Source organism: Erpetoichthys calabaricus, chromosome 11 (assembly GCF_900747795.2).
Source record: "Erpetoichthys calabaricus chromosome 11, fErpCal1.3, whole genome shotgun sequence".
Lineage (NCBI taxonomy): Eukaryota > Metazoa > Chordata > Cladistia > Polypteriformes > Polypteridae > Erpetoichthys > Erpetoichthys calabaricus.
Window position 1 is genome coordinate 158390534 of NC_041404.2, and position 27602 is coordinate 158418135.

General features: G+C 37.6%; 1 protein-coding gene and 1 long non-coding RNA gene across 2 annotated transcripts in view; both read right to left on the reverse strand.

Moving 5' to 3' along the window:
• Positions 1 to 14766, reverse strand: part of LOC114661225 (uncharacterized) — a 50646-nt gene extending 35880 nt beyond the window's left edge. Inside the window, exons 1-12 of the mRNA XM_051934332.1 lie at positions 14761 to 14766; positions 14320 to 14344; positions 13586 to 13616; positions 10477 to 10540; positions 10108 to 10272; positions 8954 to 9159; positions 8752 to 8855; positions 7524 to 7639; positions 5178 to 5357; positions 2591 to 2793; positions 1919 to 2019; positions 138 to 268 (exon numbers count right to left, since the gene is read on the reverse strand). Coding sequence (XP_051790292.1) covers positions 138 to 268; positions 1919 to 2019; positions 2591 to 2793; positions 5178 to 5357; positions 7524 to 7639; positions 8752 to 8855; positions 8954 to 9159; positions 10108 to 10272; positions 10477 to 10540; positions 13586 to 13616; positions 14320 to 14344; positions 14761 to 14766 — 1332 coding nt within the window. The remainder of the gene's footprint in view (positions 1 to 137; positions 269 to 1918; positions 2020 to 2590; positions 2794 to 5177; positions 5358 to 7523; positions 7640 to 8751; positions 8856 to 8953; positions 9160 to 10107; positions 10273 to 10476; positions 10541 to 13585; positions 13617 to 14319; positions 14345 to 14760) is intronic.
• Positions 14767 to 15503: 737 nt separating this feature from the next.
• Positions 15504 to 24583, reverse strand: LOC127529701 (uncharacterized). The gene is made up of 4 exons (XR_007936324.1): positions 24493 to 24583; positions 21090 to 21183; positions 17220 to 17247; positions 15504 to 15515 (listed from the first exon to the last, which is right to left on the reverse strand). It is a non-coding gene; the product is annotated as an uncharacterized LOC127529701 (long non-coding RNA).
• Between the last annotated feature and the right edge of the window lie 3019 nt (positions 24584 to 27602).

Here is a 27602-nt window from a genome sequence, read left to right on the forward strand (position 1 = left end):
CCTACATAGAGTAAAATCTTACAGAAACTTCAGTAAACACTGCCATCGGGTCGCAAGTGTTTCAGTCCCAGGTTTGAGAACCACTGTTACAGAGTCAAAGTTTCTAAAATTAATTCTGTAAGAAAGCTGCTACTTACCGCTGTTAACTTTTGTACTTGAACAAAGGAAAAGAGTTGGTTGAAATTGAGTAAACTGGAAAAGTTATTAAAGTTGTTCTGCAGGTAATTCTGAGGATTTTGATTGGTGCTGCATGGTAGCTGTGTTGGATCTGCAGAAAGACATTTTTTTTATTGCAAAGAAAATACCTTACTTTCATTTTAATAGCTTATGATAAGGAGACTGAGTGCACGTTATGGTTTATCCATCCCCGAAGAGCTGCTTTTACTTGTATATCTATAGACTTGTATATTAAAATCTTTAGGATTACATGAGGCTGAAGTTGGCTACTTATTCACATCAGTCTCATCAAGATTACAGCCACCTTTGATATTCCTGTTATATAATCGGTTCCTTTCCAAATTCTTACTTATTTATATAATTTTAATGAATTACTTTGTTTTAACTGCTATTAATATCTAGATGGGGGACTTCGTTCAGTTCCTTTTTTCCTTTGAAATGGTAATGCTGAACCTGATTTTATGCTAATATTGCTCATTTTGTATTAATAGTTACTGTTTTTTTTTTTTTTTTTTTTTTTAACAACGGCTTATCATTAGATACTACTCTGTTGGGTATACTTTCAAAAATATTGTTTAAGAAACCTGAACAACAGTCACAGACCCTCCACTAGTAACACACATCAATCAATGCTATTTTCACACTTGAATTACAATCTGCTGTGTCTGAAAGCTTTTGAGACACCACATGCCTATTTGTGTTCTGTTTTCAACTCCATTGTTCAAAAGCAAGTATTTAATGTAGTCTACTCACACATTAAATTGCATTTTATTACTATTTTAAATATGACACATTGTAATTAAAATATTTAATACAAAAATGTGATAAGTGACTCTTGAATGAAGTAAATAAAAAATGTGAAATTCTGCAACTTTAATATCGGTTAACTTAGACAATATAAGTATGGTGTAACATTCAAGCACATTCAGTGACTAAATTGTCTAAAAATTACAAGGACTTAACATTAGTGATTTTTGCAATTGTGTATGTGTTGTTTTAAACCCTGTTGTAGGTGACTAACATTAAAATATATGCTGATGTTGTCAGGTTCTGTTTAGAACACATAACAGTGATTACACTATAGTGAATACATCACATGCTAAGCTCAGCAGGTCTCTTAGCTTTCTGTAACTGAAAACCTCCCAGAGTTGTGCTCATAATTAGCTCTTAGATTGGCTAATGTGATACCCAATTTTTCTAGTGCCCAGATGTACTTCATTGGCTGAGTTTCTGAACCTGGTCCACATAAAGTATTATCCGGTCATTTTAGATCATTCGACAAATGTAACATTTAAAGCATAAAATATTGGTTTACCATTTTCCCAGCAGCACTACAGCTTGATGTCTAACCCTTAATTGAATAAGTCTGAGCTGCTTAGAAGAATAAAGAGCATACAGATAAGTTTTCAAAATTTGAGAGTCTGGCACAACACCAGTATTGACGTGCACCTGCAAGTTTATGCAGTTTATTTTAAGTTTTCACTACTTGTTAGATGTGAAATTCTACTGTGGTCTCTAATGAATGATTTGAGCCTTTCCTGGTTAACTGCTGTCACCTGTAAATAAAATGAGTTTAGAAAATGGTGAATGTGCAGTGTGTGGTCTTAAAATGACAGATAAGTTGTGGTCTATTCAAAGCATGAGTTTTGTTGACATTGACTTAGTAAGACAAATGAGAGTTGAATGAGAGGGATAGTGGTAGAACAGCAAAACTAAATAAGCATTTACTTGTTGAAATTACCTGCTTGACGTTTAGCTGTCAAAAAATTAATTCCAAACTGTGCGATTGCTTGGGATTGTACTTGTGACAGAGATCCAGAGCTGTTACTGAGAGTTTGCATTCTGTGAACAAAGACAAAAAAAAAAGTCATAAAATCATTTCATTTATTCATCCATTTATTCTGACTACCTCCTCATCTAGTCTAGAATCAGGAGAAGCCAATGAATATCCCAGTAGCCTTGTGCATAGAGCAGGAATAAAACCTGGAGAGAATATGGGGGGGCACACACACACACACACACACACACATACATACATTAACAGACTTGTCATTTACCCTGGACCAACTGGCATAGTCAGAGGACAAAGCAAGAACATGCAGATTAAATGCAGGACTGTAAATCTGTATGGAAGAGACACTAAAATTTGTTCCACTGAAAAAGTGAAAAAATAAAGATATTGGGAACATGTGCAGAGGAGAGATGCTTGGTATATATAGGGATGGAGCTGCCAGGAAAAGTGGAAACGAGGAATGCCTTTGAGGAGGTTTATGAATGTGATGAAAGAGGAAATGCAGGTGGTGGGTATAACAGAGCAAGATGCAGAGGACAGGAATAGATGGAAACAGATGACCCGCTGTGGCAACCCCTAATGGGAGGAAGAAGAAGAAGAAGGTATTGTTTATTTACTTACATCATTTGAAAGTTGCTACAGCTGATGTTTTGTGGAATAGCTGCTAAATTGTTGGCGATTATACTGGGCTGCAGGAACATAAGTGCAATTTCCAATGGTGCTGTTTCGGAACCATTGCTTTGTAGTATCGGTAAGTAAATTTGTAAAGTTCTGTTTAAAATTACTTGTCCCACATTGGTGTTGTTGATCACTGTTACGTTATTCTAAGGGAAAAAGGGGGGTGAAAAGTTATAACACTAAACAAAAGAAAAGCAAAAACAGTATGATATTCTTCAATCAGATGTGAGAATGCTATGCATTATATGTTAAGTCTATGTCAGAATGTTTCAGGTGGGAGACGTCAGTTTTTGGGGTGGTACAGTCATGAGTGCTGCTACCTCAATGTTGTAGTGTTTTGGGTTAAAATTACTTTCATCTCTGCTTTGTTTTTATGGAGTCTGTATATTCTCCCTGCTTTCTTTGTGTTTTTTCTTCATAATTTTCAAGGCAAATGTTACCACCTCAGACCATTCTTTGCAGTCTTTGTTTAAGCAGACTGATATAATGTAATTAATTAGCTTAAGCTGCCAAGGTCCCAGCAGTCGCCTGTTCAATTCCAACGCCTGTCTAATTTCTGTACTCTTTCCCAGTACTGCAGATCTCCTAATAGGAGTGTAAACATGATTTTGATCCAGACATTTTTGATTAGATCAAAACAAAACCACAAAACCATGTTTTGTATTACACTGAAATGTTAACTGGAAGAAGTAGTAGTTTAGAGAGCTGTTTTTTCCATTCTTTTTGCTTCTTTCCACAGCATTTTCTTTTTAAACTTTACCTTTATAAGACTTTTTTCTTTTTTTTTTAAATCTGTTTTTAAAATCCATTGGAGGACTGTGAGGGGGGGCCTTAGACAAGTACTGGTAAAGAATAATGGACTGTCAGATTGATAAAGAGGACTAGGCAAAAGAATAGTCACAAACAGGTGGAGGGTTTATTATTTAAAAGTCAAAATGTAGCAAAATGAACAAAACCAAAAGGAGTGTCAAGAAGCATCAAAATAGCAAAGCTAAGGTGTGGACCATGACTAACTAATCCTTTCCTGCACAATAAATATCTCTCTAATTTTATTTTTAGTCCAAAAACATCAGAGCTGTGTACTGTCATGTTAAATACCATTAACTTAATAAAATCCAGTGAAGAAAACCATATGGCAGCAACAAGATACCATGAAGAAAACTGCATTAAAGGGTAGGCCACTTTAAATAAAGTTCAACTGAAATGCCATTGTGCAAATGCAAACAAAATATTTATTTTAAAAATTAGGAAAAACAAACTATACTGTACAGGAAAAAAAAATCGGAGCAAAAAAAAAAATAATTCCAAGATAAGATGGCAGGCCAGTCCTTCAGATAGCATGCATTGGGACAATTTAGAGGATTTTGGAGGAAAACCAGACAACCAGGTGAAAAAAATCTTTCAGACCCTAGAAAAAGTTACTAACACCACACAGTGACCTGGAGCTGTGAGGCAGCAGTGCCACACACCGTGGCCACATATCATAAAAGATTAATTGAAATAATAACTCAATATTAACTTTGCATTTTAAAAGCATGCATGTTTTACATACTGTACATTGATGACTGCTTCTCTTTTGAATGAGATGAAATGGTAGTTAAATAACAGGCATTTTTAAGACTGATGACTTGGGAGACAGACTAGTTAAGAAAGGTGGCTGTATTAGATTAAGGTATTAAAAAGCAAAAGGATAAAAAAATGGGAACATCAGATCTGTGATATCATACCTTTCTTAAACTGATTAAGGGCTGTGGTGCAAAATCCATCCTGGTACCATCAGATGCCAGATAAAAAACAGTAATGGACTTGATATCAGTCCATTGCAGGGCCTACTCTTGTACAGAAAGACACTGGAACAATTTAAACTTGTAATTTAAACAAGTTAAACTTGCATCATTGCTAGTCATATAGTGAAGTGAAATCTTATGTAGGCTTTAGTCAGAGGCCATTATGCTAAAGTATGTCTTTACTGTCCATTCTTCTCAAAACTACCAAATTTTCAATTTGCCTGTTAGATCAGGCCATTATTTAACTGCTAAATAACTTGAGTATACTTAACCAGATGTCAAAGAAAGTATAAGAGCATGCAAATAGTAGGTGGTCGTAAGCAGCAGATGTTTTCAATATTTGGATGGGCATTTCCTAATTTAGTGATGACATTATGGTGTTATGCATTGTGTTGCAGCATCATAGGTCTAGTAACCTAGGTTCAAAAACCCTCATCCAGTTGATTTCCATATGTACTGTACATGTTTTCTTCAGATACTTTGGTTTTCCTTGCATATCTCAAGAGACTTGTAAGTTGAGTTGATGGATAATATTCCTGAACTAATTAGGTCTTGCTTTGACCTTACGTTACTTGTTATTTAAACATGTTCATAGAGACTGCATATAACCCATTCCTCCTCTGTCTGGGTTTTGACATATTTCCTGTTCTGGAATCAGTTTTGTGTGATTGAAGAAACTTATACTCTTTGGGAAGATTCTTAGAAATGAGCATAAATGAAATTGTTACAATGTCCATACTTACCATAAATAGGCGGAAGGCAAAAGCCTGCATAAACACATTCAGTGAGTCAGTTGAATTTGAAGTGTTCTGCACCCTGTTAAAAATCTGATTCATAACTGCAGAATTGTTCAGGGCACCAACTTTGGGGTCAAAAACTACATCTACTATCTGATGTATATCTAGAAGATCCAGTGCATTTATCTAAGAGGAAAAAGAAATAATGGTTGCTTAATACAGACCACCTGATATTCAGATATATACAGAATAGCATAAATATACATAGAGGTCAGTTTTTAATAATCTCAAATTATAATTTCTTCACAAAGGCCAATTCATTGCTGCTATTCATATTTTTTTTAATTTAGGCACTTGTAAGACAGTCAAAGAATCAAAAACTATTAAACAATTTAAAAATAGGAAGATATTAGCAAACTTTTACTACTCTGTAAAAGGACAAATGTCAATAGTGGAGCTTAATTCTTACCAAAGAAAGTTACAAGTTAAAAAATTGTATTACACATTAATTTAATTCAGAAACTGAGCCACAGCTGTGGTTTTTGACTAAATTATGGTCCTCTTAAACAAATCGATAACATCCTTTATTGTAGGTTGGATCAGAAGACTGGTATTCCATATCAAGCTCTTAATTTGACATTTATCCTTCATTTTTCAAAATTAAGGCAGGATAGAGTCTTCAGCAAGATACCATTGCTCTTCAGGGCAAATACGTAATAGAACAAAATGAATGTAACTTGATTTGTCTATTTCAAGGTTAGAACCCAGACAGTATCATGTGCAAACTATGAATCGGCTTAGGATGAGAACCTAGTGTTAATCAGACATGTTTGGATGCTATTGTTTAATTACTGTAAACATATGAGGGCTGCAATGAAATTAGTGAGACTGAATGAATGCATACATAAGATTTGGAACAAGTACTAAAAGACCTCACAGAAGACCATTCATAAGAATACTTATGGGGCAGAAGCAGAGCCGGTGCCACCATTAAGGTGAATTTGGCATTCTCTAAGGGTGCAGATCATGGGGGATTGGAGTTTACTGCGGAAGTTGGCTACAGAACAATTGGTTGGCGCACTAATAAGCTTGTCCTGGAGTGCAAAATAACCTACCACCGTCACTTTTTGGAAGGGCCAGCAAGTAATATGCGTATCAAGTAACAATTTTTTATATAAACTTCTCTTTAGTCATTGATTTCATTACAGATCACATATGTGAAAAGCTTTTACTGTACATTTAGCAATCTTCATTTATAAATATTCCTGTTTTGTGATTAACTTAATATGAAGGATATTTTCGGCTCTGAGCCCTTTTATTATTTGCAATGGTGATGGACAGGTTGACAGATGAGATTAGAGAGGAGTCTCCATGGACTACGATGTTTACTGTAATGCTGATGACATTGTGATCTGTAGCGATAGTAGGGAGCAGGTTGAGGAGACCCTGGAGAGGTGCAGATATGCACTAGAGAGGAGAAGAATGAAGGTCAGTAGGAACTAGACAGAATACGTGTGTGCAAATGAGAAGGAGGTCAGTGGAATAGTGAGGATGCAGGGAGTAGAGTTGGCGAAGGTGGATGAGTTTAAATACTTGGGATCAACAGTATGGAGTAACGGGGAGTGCAGAAGAGTAATGAAAAAGAGAGTGCAGACAGGGTGGAGTGGGTGGAGAAGACTGTCAGGAGTAATTTGTGAGAGACGGTTATCGGCAAGAGTGAAAGGGAAGATCTACAGGACGGTAGTGAGACCAGCTACAGTATGTTATATGGGTTGGAGACGGTGGCACTGACCAAAAAACAGGAGACGGAGCCGGAGGTGGCAGAGTTAAAGATGCTAAGATTTGTATTGGGTGTGACGAGGATGGACAAGATTAGAAATGAGGACATTAGAGGGTCAGCTCAGGTTGGACGGTTGGGAGACAAAGTCAGAGAGGCGAGATTGTGTGGGTTTGGACATGCTGCATATATTGAGATGCTGCATATATTGGGAAAAGAATTTTAAGGATACAGTCGCCAGGCAAGAGGAAGGCCTTAGAGAAGGTTTATGGATGTGTTGAGAGAGGACATGCAGGTGATGGGTGTGACAGAGCAAGATGCAGAGGACAGGAATATATGTAAAAAGATTATCCACTGTGGTGACCCCTAATGGGAGCAGTCAGAAAAAGAAGATGATGATGGAGGATATTTTCTTCTGATTTGCTGCATTAAATTATACAAAGTGCCTGATAAACTGTCAGACAATGTCATCTTTAATATCACATCCTGATTTCAAGAAAAGCCAAACTAGAACTAATACCATATTATTCATGCCAGTACCAGTGCTCAATTTATGAACTGACAAAAAAACTCACCCCTGAGAAATTGCTGTTAAGAGCAGTAAGGCTACTGTATGGAAACTGTGTGATAAAACTGCCAAAGTTCTTGAGAAGCCAGTCTCTGTTACTTGTGCTGCTAATACAAAATGATCCTACAGGGAGAAAGAATGACAAAGGTTAATACCTAATAGTTTTTATGCATTGAATTCAAACAACTCAAACCCTCTTAATCCACTTCAGGGCTGTGGGGTCCTGGTGCATTAGGTGCAAAGCAACAACCATGCCGGGACAAGGCATCAGTCTATTACAGGACTTGCTCATGCACACGCTCTCTCTCATTTGCAGTGGCCTACATGGAGATGTAGGAGGAAAAGCAGAGTACTCAGAGGAAAAAATAAAAAACATGCACAGATGTGGAGGCAGCAGCCCCAGGATTTGGCCCCACAATGCTGGTTTGATGACGAAGCAAAACCATTCATTGTGGTGTCTAGCAAAAGTAATTTGTTATTATTTATTCTGTATTTAAAGTATCAATATAAGAACATGAAAAGTGTTTTGTGTGCTGTATTCCTAAGTTACCTTTGTGGAAAGGCCTAAAGGCCTAAAACCCTGTGTGTCCCCAAGTCTCAATCAATAAGCAAATGAGACATTATCAACAAGAGGAGGCATTCAGGCAGGTCTGGTTAGCTAATGGACATACTGTAAGAGGTCTCCAGTAGGATGTTGCAAATTCCCTCAGTATCTTTGTAGGAGCTGGAGCACATCTTGGTAGCATCAGGCACTAGGAATGACCCAGCAAAGCACATGGCACCAGTCTATCACTGAACCCACTCAAAGGACCAATTTGTACTCGCCAAATTTCCTAATGTGCACATTTTTGAGGGTAGAGTAGGGAAACCAGAACATGAAACTTGTGTATAGGCAGTGGTTGGGTAGGGACTCAAATGGACCTGGACAGAATGTAAAAGAAAGTCACTAGCAGACTGCCATAGAAACCTTTTTTTGTCACAACCATTTGACTCCACTCTAAAGAAACATTGTTGATTTTTATTGAGCTGTGAGTGAAGAGTAAATGCCACAGAGATTCAATGTGGAATATCCATTTAACCTAACCTACAGCACTTTAGTGACACAGGAGGACACCTGAGTAGATGCTGGGAAAACTTCCATACTCCAGTTGGAAAATGTTTGGATGTGGATTTCACCCTGAGGATGCTTAATCCACAAGTAAGTGATTCTATCAATTGAAAAATGTTTTAATTACCTGAAGTGAGGTGTGTAGACATGAATTGTTTCATAAAAATGGTAGACACGTTTGTTTGTAGAGCATCTGTCAAGTAGGGAATTGCAGCACCAAAGTCCTTGATTCTACAACAAGAACAAGTAATGTTATTATCATATTGACTTACAGTAAGTTACCATATGTAGGCGTAAAACCAATTCTGAAAGCAAATTATGAACATTACATTTCCTGGTAGGAGTTGCAGGTAAAATTTTCAGTGCTGAGACAAGCTAAGAAATCAGGTGATGCGAAGGGTAGAAATGGCATCAGCTCCTGTGAAAATAGCTGCATGATGAAGTTCACATTTGACAAGTTGCTGCTGCTGAAGTTGCTTATTTTGATCTCGAAAATTGTGTCTAAGATGTCTGTTTGAGGTGCCGTACTCTCATCCTATAAAAACAAAAGAAATTATTACAGTCTTAATTAAGCAAGTTGGAAGATGATTAAGGCAGCCTTTGTGAATATCTTACAGTGACCATTGGGGAATAGTTTTTAGCATGGTTTTTGAAGTATATCCTGTATGCTGTAATAAAAGGCCTCCCTATAGGTCAGAGTTATTTAAAGTACAGAGGCAGGCAGCAGGATGGTGTTCGTCACACCAAGGTTGTTTTCTATTTGAGGTTGCTGGTACTGATTCAGCCATGAATCGGCTGTTGATCACTCCAAAAATTGGCCAATCACAAAAAAGATTTAGTTAGCGCATGTGTCCAGGTTTTAAACAAGTATATTTTATTAATATATATTTATATATGTGTCTAAAACCTGGTTTATACATATGTATGCTCCTATATATTGCTATTATAGAACAAGATTCCCTTTTCCTTAGATATCCTTGAGATATATATACTCTGTGTGTGTCTGTGTGTGTGTGTGTGAGATATATATATATATATATATATATATATATATATATATATAATATTACATAATTTGATACATTAAAAATTATTTCCTTAAACTAGGGATGACCATGACCATCTCATATGATTACACAATGATATTGTGTAATGATTCCTTGTGACAAGAAATATGCTCAACTTAAGCTTGTACAGAGAGGAGAAATGCATTGCAACCCAAATCTGATTATTTTTTTTTTCATAGGCATTTACTCCAATAAAATAAGCCAAGACTTAGACTCTCACCACATTTCATAATCATATTCAAATGTGTGAATTCATGAGCTGAACAAACTTGTGGATGGGAGCTCATGTGGTGGGCCACCCAGTTAGGTTTGAAATTCCCATATGGTGTGAGGCATGTACTGTGACAGTTGATTCACTAACTGATTATTTCTTTAGCCCATGTCCTATGAACGGGAAGGCATTCTCAGTGGGGTACCTGTGATGGAATCATTGGCATCGTGCGATTAAGCAATAGGGCAGCATCCAGAATTCCTGAGGTTTTTTGAAATAATGCTTGCAGTTCTTCTTTTGTGTAGCTCACTGAACCATTCACTAGGCAGTTAATCAGAGTAGCCAAGATACTTGCATTAAGGTTGTCAACCTAAACAGAAGGAAAATAGACAAATCACTTGTCTACATTTAGTACACATTTACATCTATACTGTATTTAATAAATAGACCACTGCAAGTCATTAGAAGGTATGGGTCATGGAGTCTTGGTGAGAAACATAATGTTATGTACCAATGTGCAGCATCAAACATCAGTAGTTAAACTCTATTAAATAAGACTCTTCAGAATACTTACTTTATTACATATGTAATCAAGAATGGTGTAATTGCAAGGATTTCCTGTGATGTTCAGGTCAGTGCTAATAAAAAAAAGAAATTTAACATTAGGAATTTCATTGAAGTTAGACTGGATAGAATTTGTGAATATTTCCAACCATGAACGTTTCTTGTCCTTTTCATGTTCAAGTCTGTGCTACAGTGACTATGGATCAGAAATATTGTAATCTGGATTAAACTCTATGTCTTGATGAAACAATGTACTTTATGTTAAGTATTGCAGTATGTTGAACTAGTTCTCAATCATTGGAGACCTCACAGACTTCTTTCAGACTTTGTTTCGAACATCAGTCTAGCTAAAAAGAATTGGTTTTTTTTTTGTTTTTTTTTGGTGGTACTGTTATTTAGGAACCGATTACATTTAAAAAGACACGCCTGATAGGTTAATGGGTAACTTTAAAATGATGTAGTGTGTGCGTTAGTGTGTGTATCTGTGTGCCCTGTGATGTACTGCCACCCCATCCAGGGCTGGTCATTGCAGTGGCTGTGACTGCTGCCACGACAGCCTCCAGCCAGTTGTGACCTTGAAATTGATTTATTGAGTTTAAGAATAGATGAGATAATGTTTCCTGCATTTCTTTCTCTTTTGGAGTTTATTGGTGACACAAGTATATTGGACACAAATTTATAAATGACAGAAATATCCTCAAGGCATTTTAAAACTGTTGAGGTATGCATGTAAAGGTTTGGTTCCAGTATAATTTTCTTGACCCATTTTGAGCATTAGTTTGGTGCAAACACTACACTTCTTTCTATGCAATTCAATTCACATTCTTAATCACCAAGTAATACCCTTTAACTGACCTAAAAAAAATACTTTATGCATTTATGTTAGAGGTCTTAGTTATGAAGGACTGGGCATTCTCTGCAGTTAAATCTGGTCTAACCAGCTTTTTGTACAAAGCAGTGAAATGTTACTAAGTGTAAGCGTGCTTTTTTCAAAATTTAGTCAAAAGTGTGAAGACTTTTCAAATCGCACAGTTTTTAATCAACAAAATAAAGCACTGGAGAAAGTCATCTGTTTTATTCGCAAAAAAGAAAGAGACCCCCATCAAAAATTTTAACTTGGACCAGATCTGTGAGGGCTGATTTTGTGATAAACACCTGAATGAGTGATGGTAGTTTTGTCACAAATTATTATTGATTTAAATAGCAAATTCCGTAGCCCAGCCCATTACACAGTTTTGAAAAAATTCATTTACGGGAAGCATTATTCTCATTTGGCTGAAGCAACTTATAACAAACCAGTCTTGCAAAAATTATATCTGTTATCACGTGAGGTATCTGTTACAAAAATATCCTAAGGTGGATTAGCAGGTGATAAGCTTTAACCAACAAAAGAAAAATTTTCAACATATTCTGCCCAAATATCATATGACTATTTCCTCATTTTTTCATTTGGTTGGTTTCTCTTTTCTGCTCCTCCACCTAATCCCATGTCATGTTTTCATCCTTTAAGGACTCGAAGGGGTACAAAGGGGTCATGAAGTGTGAAAGGAGACAAAGTGGAGTTAGCATATAAAAAGTCCAGGAGACTGGGAGAAGAACTAGCAGTGACTTTTTAGTTTAGTTCCTGTACACTCGCCAAGGACTTTAGGATTCTTGTTCGTGCTTTTTCATATTTTTTTTTATCTTTTGAGTGTGTGGTACATATTGTTCATGCACGGCCTTTGCTGAACATAATACATTTAGTGCTGTACTAGGTAAAGTGTTATTTTCCTTTTATTTCTTTTACTATGTTCCTTAACTTTGTATTAATAACCTTAGGCGTGGTAATTCTTTGTTAATCAAACGTTAGGTGCAGTTGTTTAGTATTATTTCTGCCTGTCAGCACAGCTAGCACGTAAGCTTACTGTTTATGTACCTGTGCCCAAAATATGGTCCTCCTATGCCCTTGAGCTTATTGTCATATTGCCTTTATTAATTGACGCCAACAGTTCCTGACAGAGGAATGCTGCTGACTGAGGTGCCCTGCCCATGTCACAAACAACTGTGCCAGTGCTATGAGTGCTGTGCTGCAGATTCTACTCCTCTTAGTCCTTTCAGAGTTTCATCATGAACCTGTACTGTTCAAGTCAAATGTGACAGGGATTTGTATCCTTGTGAACATGTGCACAGTTGGGATCACTGTATTTACAGTACTGTATTTACAGTATGTACTTCCAAGAATAATCTCCTCTTAAACCTTCTAGTCCAGTATGGCACAACTTGTGCAAAATTAATAACTTTAGTTAGAAAATTAATAAAATTTGCCATGCCCTTCACGCTTCAGGCATGACAAAAGGGCCTGATATAATCGTGCCAATTTTAATTAATGCTGTGCACCAAGCTCAACTGCATCTAGAGCTTGGAGTGTTTTATCATAAAATGCACGTCTATGATCTCTGGAATGTGTACTTCAAAAGATAGGAAAAGAAACAAAAATGGAGCCTTTTATGCTTTCACTGTGTATCAATTGTGATCATATATTATATACTGTATGTAGGACTTTGGTGTTCAATAAAAAAGTTAGCACATCCCAAAAATTAGCCTGAAGATGAAGCTAATCAATAACTGCGCATGTTTAAATATCCATAAAAAACATTTGCATGTAATATATGTCCCAAAACTGAAACACTTGCACTCTGCCTCGCACAGGGCCAGTATAGAGTCAATACACATACATTTTTAAAATTAAATTCCTGTTTCCTGTATATCAGGTAGTTTCCTAACTGACACACAGTCACTCTTACAGCAGTGGTTCAATATGACACAAATAACACAAAACTCAGGTATACAAAGTTTAAAAAAAAGAAGTCCTTTTTAAGAATCTACATAGTAGGACACACATCTATGAAATTTACAAAAAAAAAAAAGAAGCAAAAATATAAGTGTAATATGCTGCCGCAGTTGCTTGCAGAATTCCATTTTTTAAATCATCTGATAATTTTCTTTCTCTGTTCATACTGGGCCTTCTCAGTTTTGGAGGCAAAGGCATTTGAGAATTGAACACAAAATTCAAATAAAGTTGTCAAACATAACTTAAGATGTAATGAAAGTAGCTCAAAGGCATTGTCAGTATTACCTACCTGTTGCTATAGTCTTCACAAATAACACTGACTGTAAAATAAAAATAAAAGTTCATTTGTTATTTAACAATAAGGACAGTGAGATTGTCAGTGTGACGCAAAAAAACTTGTGTTAATGTACCCCAAGATCAGGGAACACTTCAGAGCACATTGTGCCATAAAGACCCTCAACCATAAGCATGTTCACAGCCCCCCATCACCACTGGGTTCCCTTAAGTTTCTATCACAGGATGCCAAGTGCCATCTGCTGCAGGACTTCAGGCTAAACACTTTTAAAAATGCAGGATATGAACACTGCTGTTGCATTTGACTTTTTGAAAGCCTTTTAATAATAACTAATAGCTTGATTTATATGTCAGCTTATTATACTTTTACATGCAACTCAAGGTGATTTCCACAGAGTAATCAACGAAAACAAAGATGTATCATAATTACTTGGATATTATCATTGATTAATATTACAATCATTTTTAAAAAATGAAGTATACTAAATAAAAGATCAACCACAGTGTCGTTAAACAAAATTTAAACATTAAAGAACAAAACAAACCTTCACAGTTATCAGACACAGGGTCATATTGTTCTCAAATTAAAAGCCTTATGTCTACTATGCATAACTTGCCACTGCATACTTCATTTTGCTTGGGGTTAACTCAGTGTCTGTTTATTCTCTCACAACTTCCCTTTCTGTCTTTTTGTATGTGAAATAAGTTTTTTGTTTTTTTTTAACTTACCATTTGCTGTATTAAGAAGAGAGCACTAGAAGGAAATACAAAATTGACTTGTTAAAATAGAACTGACAACAGAGCAGTGACATTTGTACAGTATTAAGGATCAATGGCACCATACAGAGGATACCTGTGGCCTGAATTCTATTGGGCACACCACATACTCATGCAGGGCCAAGTTTGAGGTACCAAACAGTCTGGCGGCGTGTCATTGGAGTACGGAGGCTCAGGGGTGAGACATGTCCATCATAACAGGGTACCTGAGGCAGAAACTCTAACCACTAAGCCACAATGCCATCCTTCATGATAATTGGATGGATGTTTTTCCATTCTCAAAACAACTTAATCCAATTCAGGGCAGAATGGGGTAGGCAGAAGCATTGGGTGCAGGACAGGAAATGAAACTGGCTGGGGTGGCAGTTCATTGTTGGGCCTATTCATACATACCCACATTGGGTTAATTTAAAGGTGACAATTAACTTAACAGACACATCCTCAGCAGGTGGGTGTACCTGGAGAAAGTCATGAAAGTTCATGGCAAACTCTTCATATACAGTGACTGGGCAGGAAGTCGAACCCAGGACTCAGGTGCTGTGAGATAGCCGTTCTGAAAGTGTGCCAAAACCCAGTTAATTTAGGGTTGTGTTTGCCAGTGCACTGTGAACAAGGCAAAAGGGCACCAGTTTATTGCTGGGCCAACTCTGAATTACTATTTGACTGAGCACAGATCTTTGGGAAGGTGTCAGAAAAACCCCAGACAGACATGGGGAGAATGTGGATATTCCACACTCAGACAGTGAGAGACTTGTAATATCCTTTTTTATTTTTCCCCCAGACTTGGCACAGGATTTGAATCCAGTAAAGCTGTGAGACCCCAGCTCTAACCACTGTGCCAGTAAAGTAAGACACAAGACAAAATTCATAAACAGTGCTGACAAAAAAGAAACGCTGAATCAGTGAGCCCCGGCAAAAGGAAAATTGGATACAGGCTACTCATGCACTGAAAAGAATAAAAAAGAAGAGGGGAAGAAGCACCACATTTCAAGACTCATAAGTCAAAGGGATGTGCTTAACATTGTCTTTAATTTCTTCAGCATGATTATATTTCTTCTTGCGTTTTACCTTAAATTTGGCTACTCCTATGCACTATCCCAGAGTACAAGAATGCCAATATATCCATGATACTTACTGTGTTAACAGAGCTGCAAATAAAAAGTAAAGAGAAAAAAAGATTAGTGAGATAAGAGAGAAGTCTATTTTAATTTTTGTTTTTTTATAACTATTCTGAGGATACTTTTTCCATTCTTGTTTCAAGAAACAACGGTGACTTTTCAGAAGGGGGGGAACACACTCTGCACAGGACGCCCATCTGGGGACATGCTGTTGTGCAGATCCACACAGACTTATAGCAAGCAAATGTATAGCTCCTGATTCAAGTAATTCAATTGCAGAGATACTGCATATGTTTTTCAGTAAAAGGAAAGAATCAGATTAATTAAAATGCCTTATGGGAATGAGAAAAGGCTAGTAAAATGTGTACATGTCACACAGAGGATCACACACAGGTCTTTAGTCCTGTGGGTCTCCAACTATTACATCACCACATGTCATAGTTGTCTTTATTATTAAGTAGCTGAGTTAGCTCTCTGTGACAGGTAAGTAGTTACTTCAAAATTGTATTGAAATAAATAGCATTGATTTCTTAAATGAATAAATACTTATTCCACTTTATAATAATGCATATTGATATAGTTACAGAAATGTTGCAATTAAATTGAAATAATAAATATACTGTTATTTATATAAAAATCATCTGAGGTAAAGCAACATAAGCTGTCGTCACCTCGGATGATGTGAGCAAATAACACAGAGCTACATGTGAGAAAAGCAATCTGTTCTTAAATCAATGCTCACAGTTTTCAGTGTCTATCCTTATTATTTGCTTATGGTCATGGCAAAGCAGACACAAATAGGAAGTTGTAGACTTTTAAAAGAGAATGGAAAATTAATGGGAATCTGAGGTATTCTTGGGATGAAGGTGATTTCGCCTTTTGCATGGCCTGTCAGTATTTAGCCTCTATTATGTAGCTGAGAATAGCAATAACTTTCAATGTATGGTTTTAAATGGTTGTTTCACTGTTTTTGGCTTTAAGAACCCCACATTAGACACTTTCTTCTGGCATTGGAAGGTGTTGGATTTAAATGAGTTCCCTTTCTAGCAGTAGATAAACATACTGACTTTATTTTGCAGAACACGAATGGCTAGATCTGACAGGGTGTACTCTCAACGAAACTGTTAAACTGTTGTAATCTGTGAGTTCTCCTCCAGGGGCAGTATCGAGGTGATGCGTGCACTACTTGTAAAATAGGTTTAACTTTAATTTAACCCTAAACTTTCATGACAATCTGTTTGTATGAATCCTTGATTTGAGATTGAAAGATGTAAGAAAACAATGTGTTGCATAACAAAGAAGCCACCTCCGAGCCCTCCATCTCTACTAGACTGAAGGCAGAAAGCTGTTCTTAGCTTTATTTATATGGATGTTATTGTATTCCATAGTGTTTTATTCTACCTAAACACCTTTACTGCTTCTTCCAGGTCATCCCTGGGCCATGAAGTTTTAAAAAAGGCAGGAATGAGACTTATTTCTAGATTTGAAAACCTGAACCATACTGCAGAATCTGAAACATGACTACCTGGACATTATAGCATCCCAGAATAAAACTGCGAAAATATAAACCCCTATCAATTACAAATGACATCCATGTCAATTAATATACATCCATCCTTTTTCCTCCCTGTAATGGGAGCTGGAGCTTATTCTTCTTTATCGATGCCATTAAATGTTAACATCATCAACACAACTTCAAATCAGTCAACATGACGTAAGGTATTAAATTCTTACTTGTTTGATCCTGAGCAGAGAACAAGTCCTGCAAAGAGAAAGTTTAAAGATATTACAAAATACTTCATCATTTATTTTTCAGCTGTCTTGTTTTTAATTTAAAAGGTCTGAAGATTATGCATGATGGCTATTGAAGACAGTCCAAGTTATATTACGATGATATTTGTACTTTTCAGGGATTAAGTATGTGCATAAATTAATACTAAAAGTGTGAAAAGCGGCGGTGAACAAGCCTGAGTTCATAGTAGAAGGGAATGTGCACCAGACCTGCTGTTTTAAGCTATACATGGTATGTCTATCATCCATCATCATTCTGCAAAATAACAATGACCCATAAGGTTTGGTTGACTTAGGGTTTCCAGATATCCCATGGTACAAATAGCTATTTTATAATACACAAAATAGTTTGAAAATGGCTGCACTGTCATCCATACATTCATCACAGTATTTTGGAAGACTGAGTTATACCCTGGGAGTGGATGGGGCACCAGTCTATCACAACAGTGCACACTACATGCACAGTTTTACTTCTTCTGTGCCGATAAGGCACATAATGGTGCCTTCCCTTGGCCAATACTAAATTCTGATGAGTTGAGATAACATTTTAGAAATCCAATGTAGCTGGAAATTTCATTCCGAAATCCTCTATAAACTATATAATAAAATGCCAAGGTCTTCGTGCCATCTGAATGGTCAGTTTGGCTTTGGTGATGTGATCTAATTTCAAAAGAAAAGGCGTAGGAGGCATGCTGAGAGTCACCTTCAGAGACAGAAAGTATAAAAGCAAACAGGAGGTGAGCAAGGCACCTCGAAATGACCGAGTCTGACAAGTAGGCTATGTGGGAATGTGCCCAAGAGTGGGAGCTCCCACCATGAGAAATTCAGACACATGAGGATAATGAGTAAAGGCGTTGAAGGTGCACATGTGGTAAGCGATAGAATAAATTAAAAAATATTTGATGTTACATGTCTTTGACAGGTAATTTGACTAGTACAGTATATTTTTCCATATTCAGAAAAATAGTTTATGGAAAACTATTTGAACATTAGGATGGTGCAGTGGTTGGTTAAGCAGCCTCACTGCTCTGGTGTTCTGGGTTCAAGCCCTCCTCCTGCTGAACTGTGTGGAGTTTGTGTGTTCTCCTGTGTCTGTGTGAGCTTTCTTCCCACATCTGCTGAAACCTTTTAGGTTAACTGGTGACACAGAAATGGACTCAGTGAGCCTGAGTGTGTTCCTTGTCTATCATAATTTATAAGTAGTATGAAGACATATGGGCAATCTGAGAGAGTACACCACGGTGATATGTTTGTATGTCTGTTCTGTGTGATATGTATGTTATAGCAGTACGATAACAATAATATCTCATAATCACATGAACAACTGAAGCAGATGACACAAGGTGCACACCAAGGTCCAAATGCACTGGTTTGTACTCTTTACAAAAACCCTCATTTGACAACAATCTTTATCTTCCAAAAGGTAATAAAGAAATATTATCTGTGTCTGAGATCTGTAGATATTCATTGTGTGACATGACCCACCTTGCCCTTTCAATGCTCTGTTATCCGGCAAAACCCATGCCCAGGTGTGCTCTAATAGGAAAGCCATCATGCAGGGTGATGCACACTAAGCCTTCAGATAACAAAACCAATATCTCCTCCATTTTCCAGATAGGCACTTGATATACAGCACTTCCATGCAGTCACAGAAATCAAATTCTAAGACATATTTTTGCCCCTGTAGCGTAGGGGACCTGAAGTTAGTGTAAAGATCACTTTGACAGATTTCTCTCATACAGAGTAATCTAATATTTTTTTGTCAGTGTTACTGTAGTCTTTGCCCTGTGTCACTAAGCATTTTGTCATTTTTCTTGAAAGTTCACTTTTTTTTTTTCTGGGTAACTAGGCCTAATTTATGTTCTCGTAATTTAAACATGCATTGGAATACTTAGTGACAACTGAAAAATTTTTGCTAAAACTGTTCAGTAAATAGCAAAAAAAAAGCCTGTGGCTATGGTACATATAGTTGAATAGGCTCATCCTCAGCCAGGTGATTTTGCCACAGTGGCTTTGTGAATATACTAAATAGAATTGTTATGATTAATAGGTTTTGTTTTGTTAGTTCACATTATTAAAATAACTTGTCGCTCAGCATTTTCTGTGGGCTTAAAGGTTGAATAACCTTAGACAGCTTAGGTAAAGTTTTCAATTTTTGTTTTCTTTTACAATTTGTTATTTGCCCCCAACCCTGATCTTGTTCCATTATCAAATCTGTGGTATGAAAGCTGCCACTATCTGGCTGATCTGCTCTTTGGCCTCTTTCTCTAAGACTTTCTGGCACTTTCGTTATCTCCAAAATGGCTGAAACTCCCTGAAAGTGAGCCAGGGAAACCCAGACAACAATGGTATAAATGTGTACCCTCATAAATGAATGTGGAGAACTTCTCTGCCAAAATTCAATTCATAGGGAGATTCATCCAAATATTCACTGTCTATGGAGTCTGAAGGTTTTCCCCCATGATTTTTTTAATATATTTTGTATCCCAATAATGTGTGAATTAGCTGAAATGTCCTGACGCAAATGAGTTTAAGTGAATATCTGTGTGACTTGTAATGAACTGACATCCCTCCTGGGATCCTGTCTTGTGCTGGACTGGTCTTAGATCCCTGTGACCCTGAATTTGAAACGGGGGAATTTCTTGATGGACAGAGAGAATTTATGTAAACAAAAAGTCAAAATTTGAGTTCTGTTTTGGGATTTCTTTGGACTGGAAGCATTTGTCATTATTCTTGTTCTGCCTTTTCATTATTGGGTTGTGATGATCCTGTCAACACCGAACACAGGGTGTAGGAAAACCCTGGAGATGCGAGAACATGCCATTCCTGCCCCTACTCATTCAGACACCTTTACAAAGTGACCTTGGATTTGTATGTTCTTGGGTTGCAAGACCTGAGCGAGAACACCCATTAAAAAAGACTTAAGGACACAGACAAAATTTGCAAACTCCATTCAGTTTGTGACCAAGGTGAGACTTGAACCCAGACCCATAAATCTATCAAGCAGCAGTAGCAAGCTTTGCATCATCATGCCACTTATTTTTAGTTTTTAAAATAAAAGGTTGCCATTGCAATGACAGTCTTTTTACAATGTGATTGATTTTTTTTCCCATGATGTTTAGCATGATTTGCAAAAAAAAATAGCCAAATTCCTGCAAACCTGTTGACTGGAATCAAGTCTTTGATCTGACACACTTCAGTGGTGTGCCATGTCTTGGTATATAAAATGTGATTGGGAAGAGTCTGGGAATTAAAAAATCAGCCATTTACCTTCACCCAGTCTGCTTTCAGGTTTGCTTCTAAAATCATCAGAAACTACACAAAAAGACACTCAAAATTCCACTTTTGATGAACAGAAAATGGTCATTCATTCATTATGTAAGTATATGAAAAATCCTCCAAGCTTAGCAGAAACATCTCTGTCATCCATTACATTTCTCTGGTGAGCTCATTTTAAGACCATCAGTAAAAAGACATGGAATGTCCATACAGGCTCTGCTTGAAATCTGATTGGTTGAATGTAAAAGGTGGTCCTTGAACCACAGCAAGGATATAGAACAACAGAAACCCACAGACGTCCCGTCAAATCCTTTCAGCTGTTCAGCTTTTACCTCTGTTGTATTCTGAACTTGGATTGGACTACGTTGATTACCAAAGTTGCTTTCAAGAGTCAAGTAAAAGAAAAAACTGTGTTTTTTTTTGTTTGTTTTCTCTGGACTGATTTTGAAGTAAACTTTTCTATCTGTTAGGTTATTTGTTTGTTTGAGTACTGTGTCTCTGTAATGTTCTGCTTTTCAAAACAGAAAAACTTACCTGAGGAAATAGCCACCACCATCAGGGTGTAGAGAGCGACGTTGCTGGGTCCCATGGTCATATGGCTTTTTTGTGCTCGGTCATCTGAGTGTTTCTGTGGGTGAAATAAAGAAAGGAGTAAGTTCAAAATCAGCCTTGTAATAAAACTTAAAATGTGAATTGATAGCAGTCCTTTACTCACACGTCTTCTGTCTTTAGTTGCAACCTTGTGTTTAAAGCATTATAATTGGAAAAAATGTACAAAAATGATTATAGACTTGGACATAAAATATTTAAATCGTATATAGGAACACATTTCTAAAAATGTCTCCTATGTCGTTTTAAATGTGCTCTATAAATAAACTAACACCAGCAATGCTGTAGCCAAAGTGTTTAAAATATACAAAAAAACTTAAATAGAATAAAATGCAATACAAAGAGCAGCAAATTGAAAACAAACAAATAGCTAAGAGGAGGAAACCATCAGCATCACTGAAAGTCACCGGAAAGCTAGAGAATAGAAGTGAGTCTTCAGTCTAGATTTAAACTGTTCAAGTGACTCCTTAATGTAATGAGGTAAAGAATTCCACGGACGAGGTGCAGCAGCTGCAAAAGCCCTGTCCCCCTTAGTTTTGCACTTAGTATGAGGGACCACAAGAAACAACTGACCAGTAGATCTAAGCTATCTGGATGGCTAGTGTATAACACACGAGTCAGATAAATGTAGTGATTTAAAAATCAGCAGCACAATTTTAAAATCAATTTGAAAACTAACAGGCTGCCAGTGTAAAGATGCTAAAATTGGAGATACAGAGGCAAACTTTTTTACCCTAACCAAAAAATGAGCAGCAGCATTCTGAACCAACCTCAACCTGTGTATCAGGGATTTGCTGATCACAGAATACAATGAGTTACAGTAATCAAGCCGAGAAAAGGTATACGCATGAGTAGCTTTTTCAAGATCCCTAGGAGATAAAAAAATGCTTAACCTTGGCTAAAAGACAAAACTGGAAAAAGCAACGCCTGACTGCAAAATTAATGCTTCTCAGAAGAGAGATTACTATCAAAAATAACCTCAATATTCTGAACTTGAGGTTTACAAAAGTCCACAAAAGAGCCAAGAATTTCGAAACCAGTTTGTCTTCTACTACTTAAGGATTAAGACCACAAAACCTCTGGTAGCATTTGCAGCTTGGCTTGTCCTGACATACAGTATGCTTACTCTGTTTTTGTATCCATGAATTTCATAACTGAGTTGACTTTGGTTGTCCACAAAATCTTAAAAGAGGCAGAAGGTCAACATTACCATTGACTTATTCAACTACAGGGCTCAAGGCAGAAGTCACCCTAGATGGGGCACACTTGCGGTCAGTCATAGCAGCTTTGCTTGTACTGGGGTGCATGGGGAATAGCCCAAAGTGACACAGAAGATGCCTCGCAGACTGTGACCAAGCCTGAAACTGAGCAGAGATCCTTGGAGCTGTGAGGCAGCAGCACTGACTGCTTTGCTACCGTTGTACTGTTATTTTTGAACTTTGTTAAGATAAGGATAACCTTATCAAGAAGGGTGTTTGGCATGACATCTTGACGGAGGAAGGAGGAGAAGGAAACCTGGTGGTGGAATAGGGAAGTACAGGAGAGTATACAGAGGAAGAGGATGGTGAAGAAGAAGTGGGATAGTCCGAGAGATGCAGAAAGTAGACAAGAGTACAAGGAGATAAGGCGCAGGGTGAAGAGAGAGGTGGCAAAGGCTAAAGAAAAGGAATGTCATGAGTTGTATGAGAGGTTGGAAAAAGCCTGCGTGAGGAAGTTTTCTTGTAGATATGGTGCAAGCGAGTGTCTTTGTTTATCAGGCTTTGTTGTGCCAGCTATTGTGCAGACAGGCTTTAAGTGATGAATGCTGAAGTACCGGACTGATGAGCTGTCATAGCACTGATGAACTACTGACACTCCTACTGTGCAGTGTTGTTTTACTGGTAAGGACGCCTGTGGCAAGGCCAGTGACAGGAAATGCTGCTAAGGGGGACATAGGCTGAAGTTGGTTGCGCAAGTCATTTTCAAAGTGACAAAGAACACATAAGGATGACATACTGTAAATGAAAGTAGGTCACCATGCAAGGGTGGAGACATGGCACATTCTGTACAGGTGCCTTATAGTATTTAATTTTGTTCTCTGAAAGATGAATCGAAAATAAGAAAGCAGCAGCTTTATGAGCCTTTAAATATTAATTCCTGTTTTGCTGCATTCCTTTTGTACTTTGAAAAAGACATTTGTGCCCAATGTCATTTAGTCAATGTGCCTTTACATTCTTAATTTGTATTCACCTCTTTGACATTATGCATTGCTTTATCTCATCTGTTTTTATTTCTCAGTCTTATGTCCTTTTTGTATTACTTATACTTTTGATACTTTCAAATGTTTTCAGTCCCTCAATCCTTCATCAGTGTAGTCTTACTGCAGTTTAGCACTGTAGGGACAGCAGTCTGTCCTGGCAAACAACAACCCAGGATGAGATGCCAGTTCATTGCAGGATAAATTCACACTTATCTACCCACACACAACGAGCAACAAGCCAGGTTGACCCCGGCTTACTGTTATTTTAAAAATGGGATCAGAAAACTTCAGAAAATGGATGGATGTATGAGGTACAGTTAGAGACCAAGCACAATCACTTCTAAAGTGATGTCTCTTTTTGATATCACACAAGTAGCATGCAGCACAGTTAGTTTTTTTTGGTCTGCTTTACCCTTCACTCCTCCTTTCTCCTTACCCGTGACGTGTAAGGCAGTACAGTAGCTGGCGCTGAAGATGATGCCAAGAATAACATCGAGTTGTATGTAACTGGGTTAGTGGATCCTGGTTATCTTACATGCCAGACGTATTTGTGCTAAACATCAATGCATCATTTCCACATTACTCTACACCTACATCAATGAAGATCTGAAGGCATCACTTGTGTATTAAACCGCTTCCGCAAACTGTCCCTTTCAAAAGTGAAATCTGAACTAAGAAGATTAAACTTGGAAAACTTTATAAACAAACTTGGCCTGGAACATGGCCAGTAACCGTCAATGCAGCGTGTGTCTAATCAAGCAGTTGTTAAACAAGATGTAAACAATATGTTTGGAAAATACTACCAAATAAATGTAATATTCACTTGGAAACCTTTTTTGAAAATACCTATGTTTTGTTAATTAAAAATAAAAAAAAAAAAAAAAAAAGTTTCTATACAGTCAAGTATATTTATTACCTAGAATGTAAAACAAGCCATTTAGAAGATTCTTTTTTATTTTATTAACATTTTAAATCTAGGTTTAAATTAAAAACATGGAAAACCTGAAATGTTAAAAATGTACAGTAGAAATGATCAACAGTTTATGGTTAAGGTGCTCTAAACAGATGAACCTGCGCCCTTGCACTTACCGTGTTCTGCGCTGCCCCTTTGGTGATTTGTGAAGAGAGGGCTGGTGTTGATGGCCAAGCGTGAACTACGGAGCTGGTGGGTGCAGGTGGGGTTTTGAGCTACTCGGTGAGGCTTTGTAGGCGGAGCAACACCATGACACCTGAGCAGGCTGCTGCTGTCAGTCTGGCTGACTTCAGAAGGGAGGCATTCTCATCACTAGGCTTAGTTACACAACATTTCTCATAATTACCGTGTTTAATTGCTTGGTCTTTTGAAAAGTCTAAAATGGATCAACATTCATAAATGTAACCTTAGCTTTGAAATGCTGTCTTTTTTCTGGGCAAGATTTTACCATTTACCCGATTATAATTTAGACACTGTATTTTATTTCACAGCAATCCTGAGCTTTCACAGAATTCTAATTCTGATTAAATGACTCTGGATTGTAAGAGAAGTAGTCATTCATCTGTCTTCATTTTCCGAATTCTGCTTATCCAGTGGCGTGTTTCGTTTCAAGAAGACACATTTTATCTTCCATTTACATTAATTTTCTTAGTTGATTCTCATATCCAAAGTGATTCCCAATGGATTAGTTTCTATGTATCTGTAATGGGTGCTTAAGGACCCCATTTGGGCTGATACAGGAGGTTGGCGGAAGCACTCGCTCTGTTCTTTATAGTCCACAACTCTTGGGGGCTGCACTGTCTCCATGTCAAGTGCACTAAAGGCCACCCCATGCCATCCATGCATTTTATCTGCACCCAAAGAATTTAGTTCAGTGTTTCTGTGACCCACCTTGAATGGGGAGCCAGTTAATTGTACTGCATACTTCCTTATATTGGATAATTTAATGAACACACACAGTTTGGGTATGTGGGCAAGGGGAGAGCAAGTGACTGGGCCCAGTGTCCTATAGATGAGATTACAACAGGACCAAAGCAGTGTGCTGCCCCCAATTCTCTCCAAATTCTAAAAAGCCAAAAAAAGACTTGAGAGTACACCTGGTAATTTCTAAGAAATTAAACAATCTGATATTTTTTATTTTGGGTCAGATTTAGAACTACTAAGGTTGGAGTTCACTCCCTGTGTGTGTGTGTGTGTGTGTGTGTGTGTGTGTGTGTTGGTGTTCACCCTGTTACAGACTGGCAAACCATACAGGGATTGTTCCTGCCTTGCACCCAGTGCTTGCTGGGACAAACTCTAGCTACCCTGTGACCCTGCTTAGGATAAGCACATTTAGAAAATGGATGGATGGAGGAACCAGAGCCTACTGTACCCTTGAAATAATGGAGTCGAGCTCAGATTGGGTTCCAGTCCAGCAAAGGGCACACTTAGACCGGGGTCCTCAAGTCTGAGCCTGGAGGGCCACAGCGACTGCAGCTTCTTCATTAAAAACAAAACTATTCCTCAAGCAGCACTTTCGAGCTTCATTTTCGTTACCCTCCTTGTTAAAATTCCCAGTCCCTCTCATCGTCTCAAACACTCCTTCCCTGTTTTTATTTGCTTCATGTTTTCTTAACCAGCTGCCAATTAACAACAAGATGAAGATCACAAAGGAGCCAGCAGCTCACCTGCTTATATTTGGGTGTTCATCATGGATTATATGTTTTAACAAAATATTTGTAAAGAAATGGAAGAGAAAAAAAATGAAGGATTGAGTTGCTAATCTGCTAAGGGCTGCACATCATTGGGAGGTAAGAAAAACCGTGGCCATGCAGTTACCCTCATAGTGGTTTATTTCTATTTACTGTTGGTGGTATTATGTTTTATTGTATTTTATTCTATTTATTTTTATTTTATGCTCCTTGCATATTCTATGTAAAGCACTTTGGCTACAGCATTGCTGATGTTGTTTTAAATGTGCTCCATAAATAAATTGACATTGACATTAATTAAATTCGGTTTTCAAAATGGCTTTCAATTAAAAAACAAACAAAACTGATTTGGAACAAAATCCAGTCACCCAGTTAGGATATTTTAACATTCTGGGCACACCTCCACCTTTGCCTTTCTCTCTTATGATGGCAGGTTGCCGTACCCTCTTAACTGTAGTAAGATGGCTTAGCCACTCGGATGGTGACTGAAAGCTGTGCTCGCTAAGTGAAGGTGGCCAGAGAAACTTCCAGAGAACAGTCAGGGCTGTTCTGTTGGTATTCAGCTATCTATCCCTCACCACACTGTGGCTCTTCATCATTTTCATTATCCTGTACATTTCCCCCATTTGATCCCATATCTGACGTTTGACTCTACCTCACCTAAACACCTAGCACCCCTTCCCAAGCCCCCCAAATCCTGACCCTTCATGCCTTTCGGTTCTTTCAGGTCTGACCATCTAGCAACATTATCAAACCGTCTTCTCGTAACTTTCTGTTTTTGTGTGCCCAGTCGGTGCCCTCTGTCTCACTAAAAGGTCCTTCCAGTGTCATGACAGTAGCTCCCATCTGAAGGGTTTCACTGTTTCTCTGTTTGGGGAAAGGAAAAAAAAAATAAAGCAACAGATCAGAAAATTAAAGGAAAGTAATCACTATGGAGATAAGCTCTGTAGGCACGGCAGATTCAATTCAGGTGGGCTTGGTTTACGGTCAGCACATCCTGATGGAGAATAAGAGGCTATTATCGCATTAACATTCCACTGTCCGCTTGCCAAATGAGAGCAGTTTCTTAAATTCGTTTTATGATTTCAGCCATGAGACACCTGCTAACTCATGAAGGGGGTCCCACTTTCAGTTTCATTTCCTTTGCTTAAGGAGTTGATACTTAAGGCTTGACAGGTTGAACCAGTTTAATGACAAGTTTAATCTTTAATAGGAAATTTTTCTTTTTTTCAAGAACAACACTAAAAATGCAGTTCTGAAATATTTGTAATAACTGGTTTGTAGGCCTCGCCCTAAATTGCAGCAAGTTATCTGAGCTCTCTTCCGAGTCTCTGGTAGACATGCAGGCCATCATTTTCAATGGCTAATTGTCACAGAAACATCCAAAAGAATTGTTTGTTTGATTTGGTTGCTTGGGAAAAAAAGGAGCTGCTATTGTTTATGAGGGATGGTGTGCCTTTAATTGTGTTGTTGCCCAGTCCTGGTCCTTTGTTGTCCAATAAGGGTGCCAAAGGCTAGCATGAATGTCATTGTCA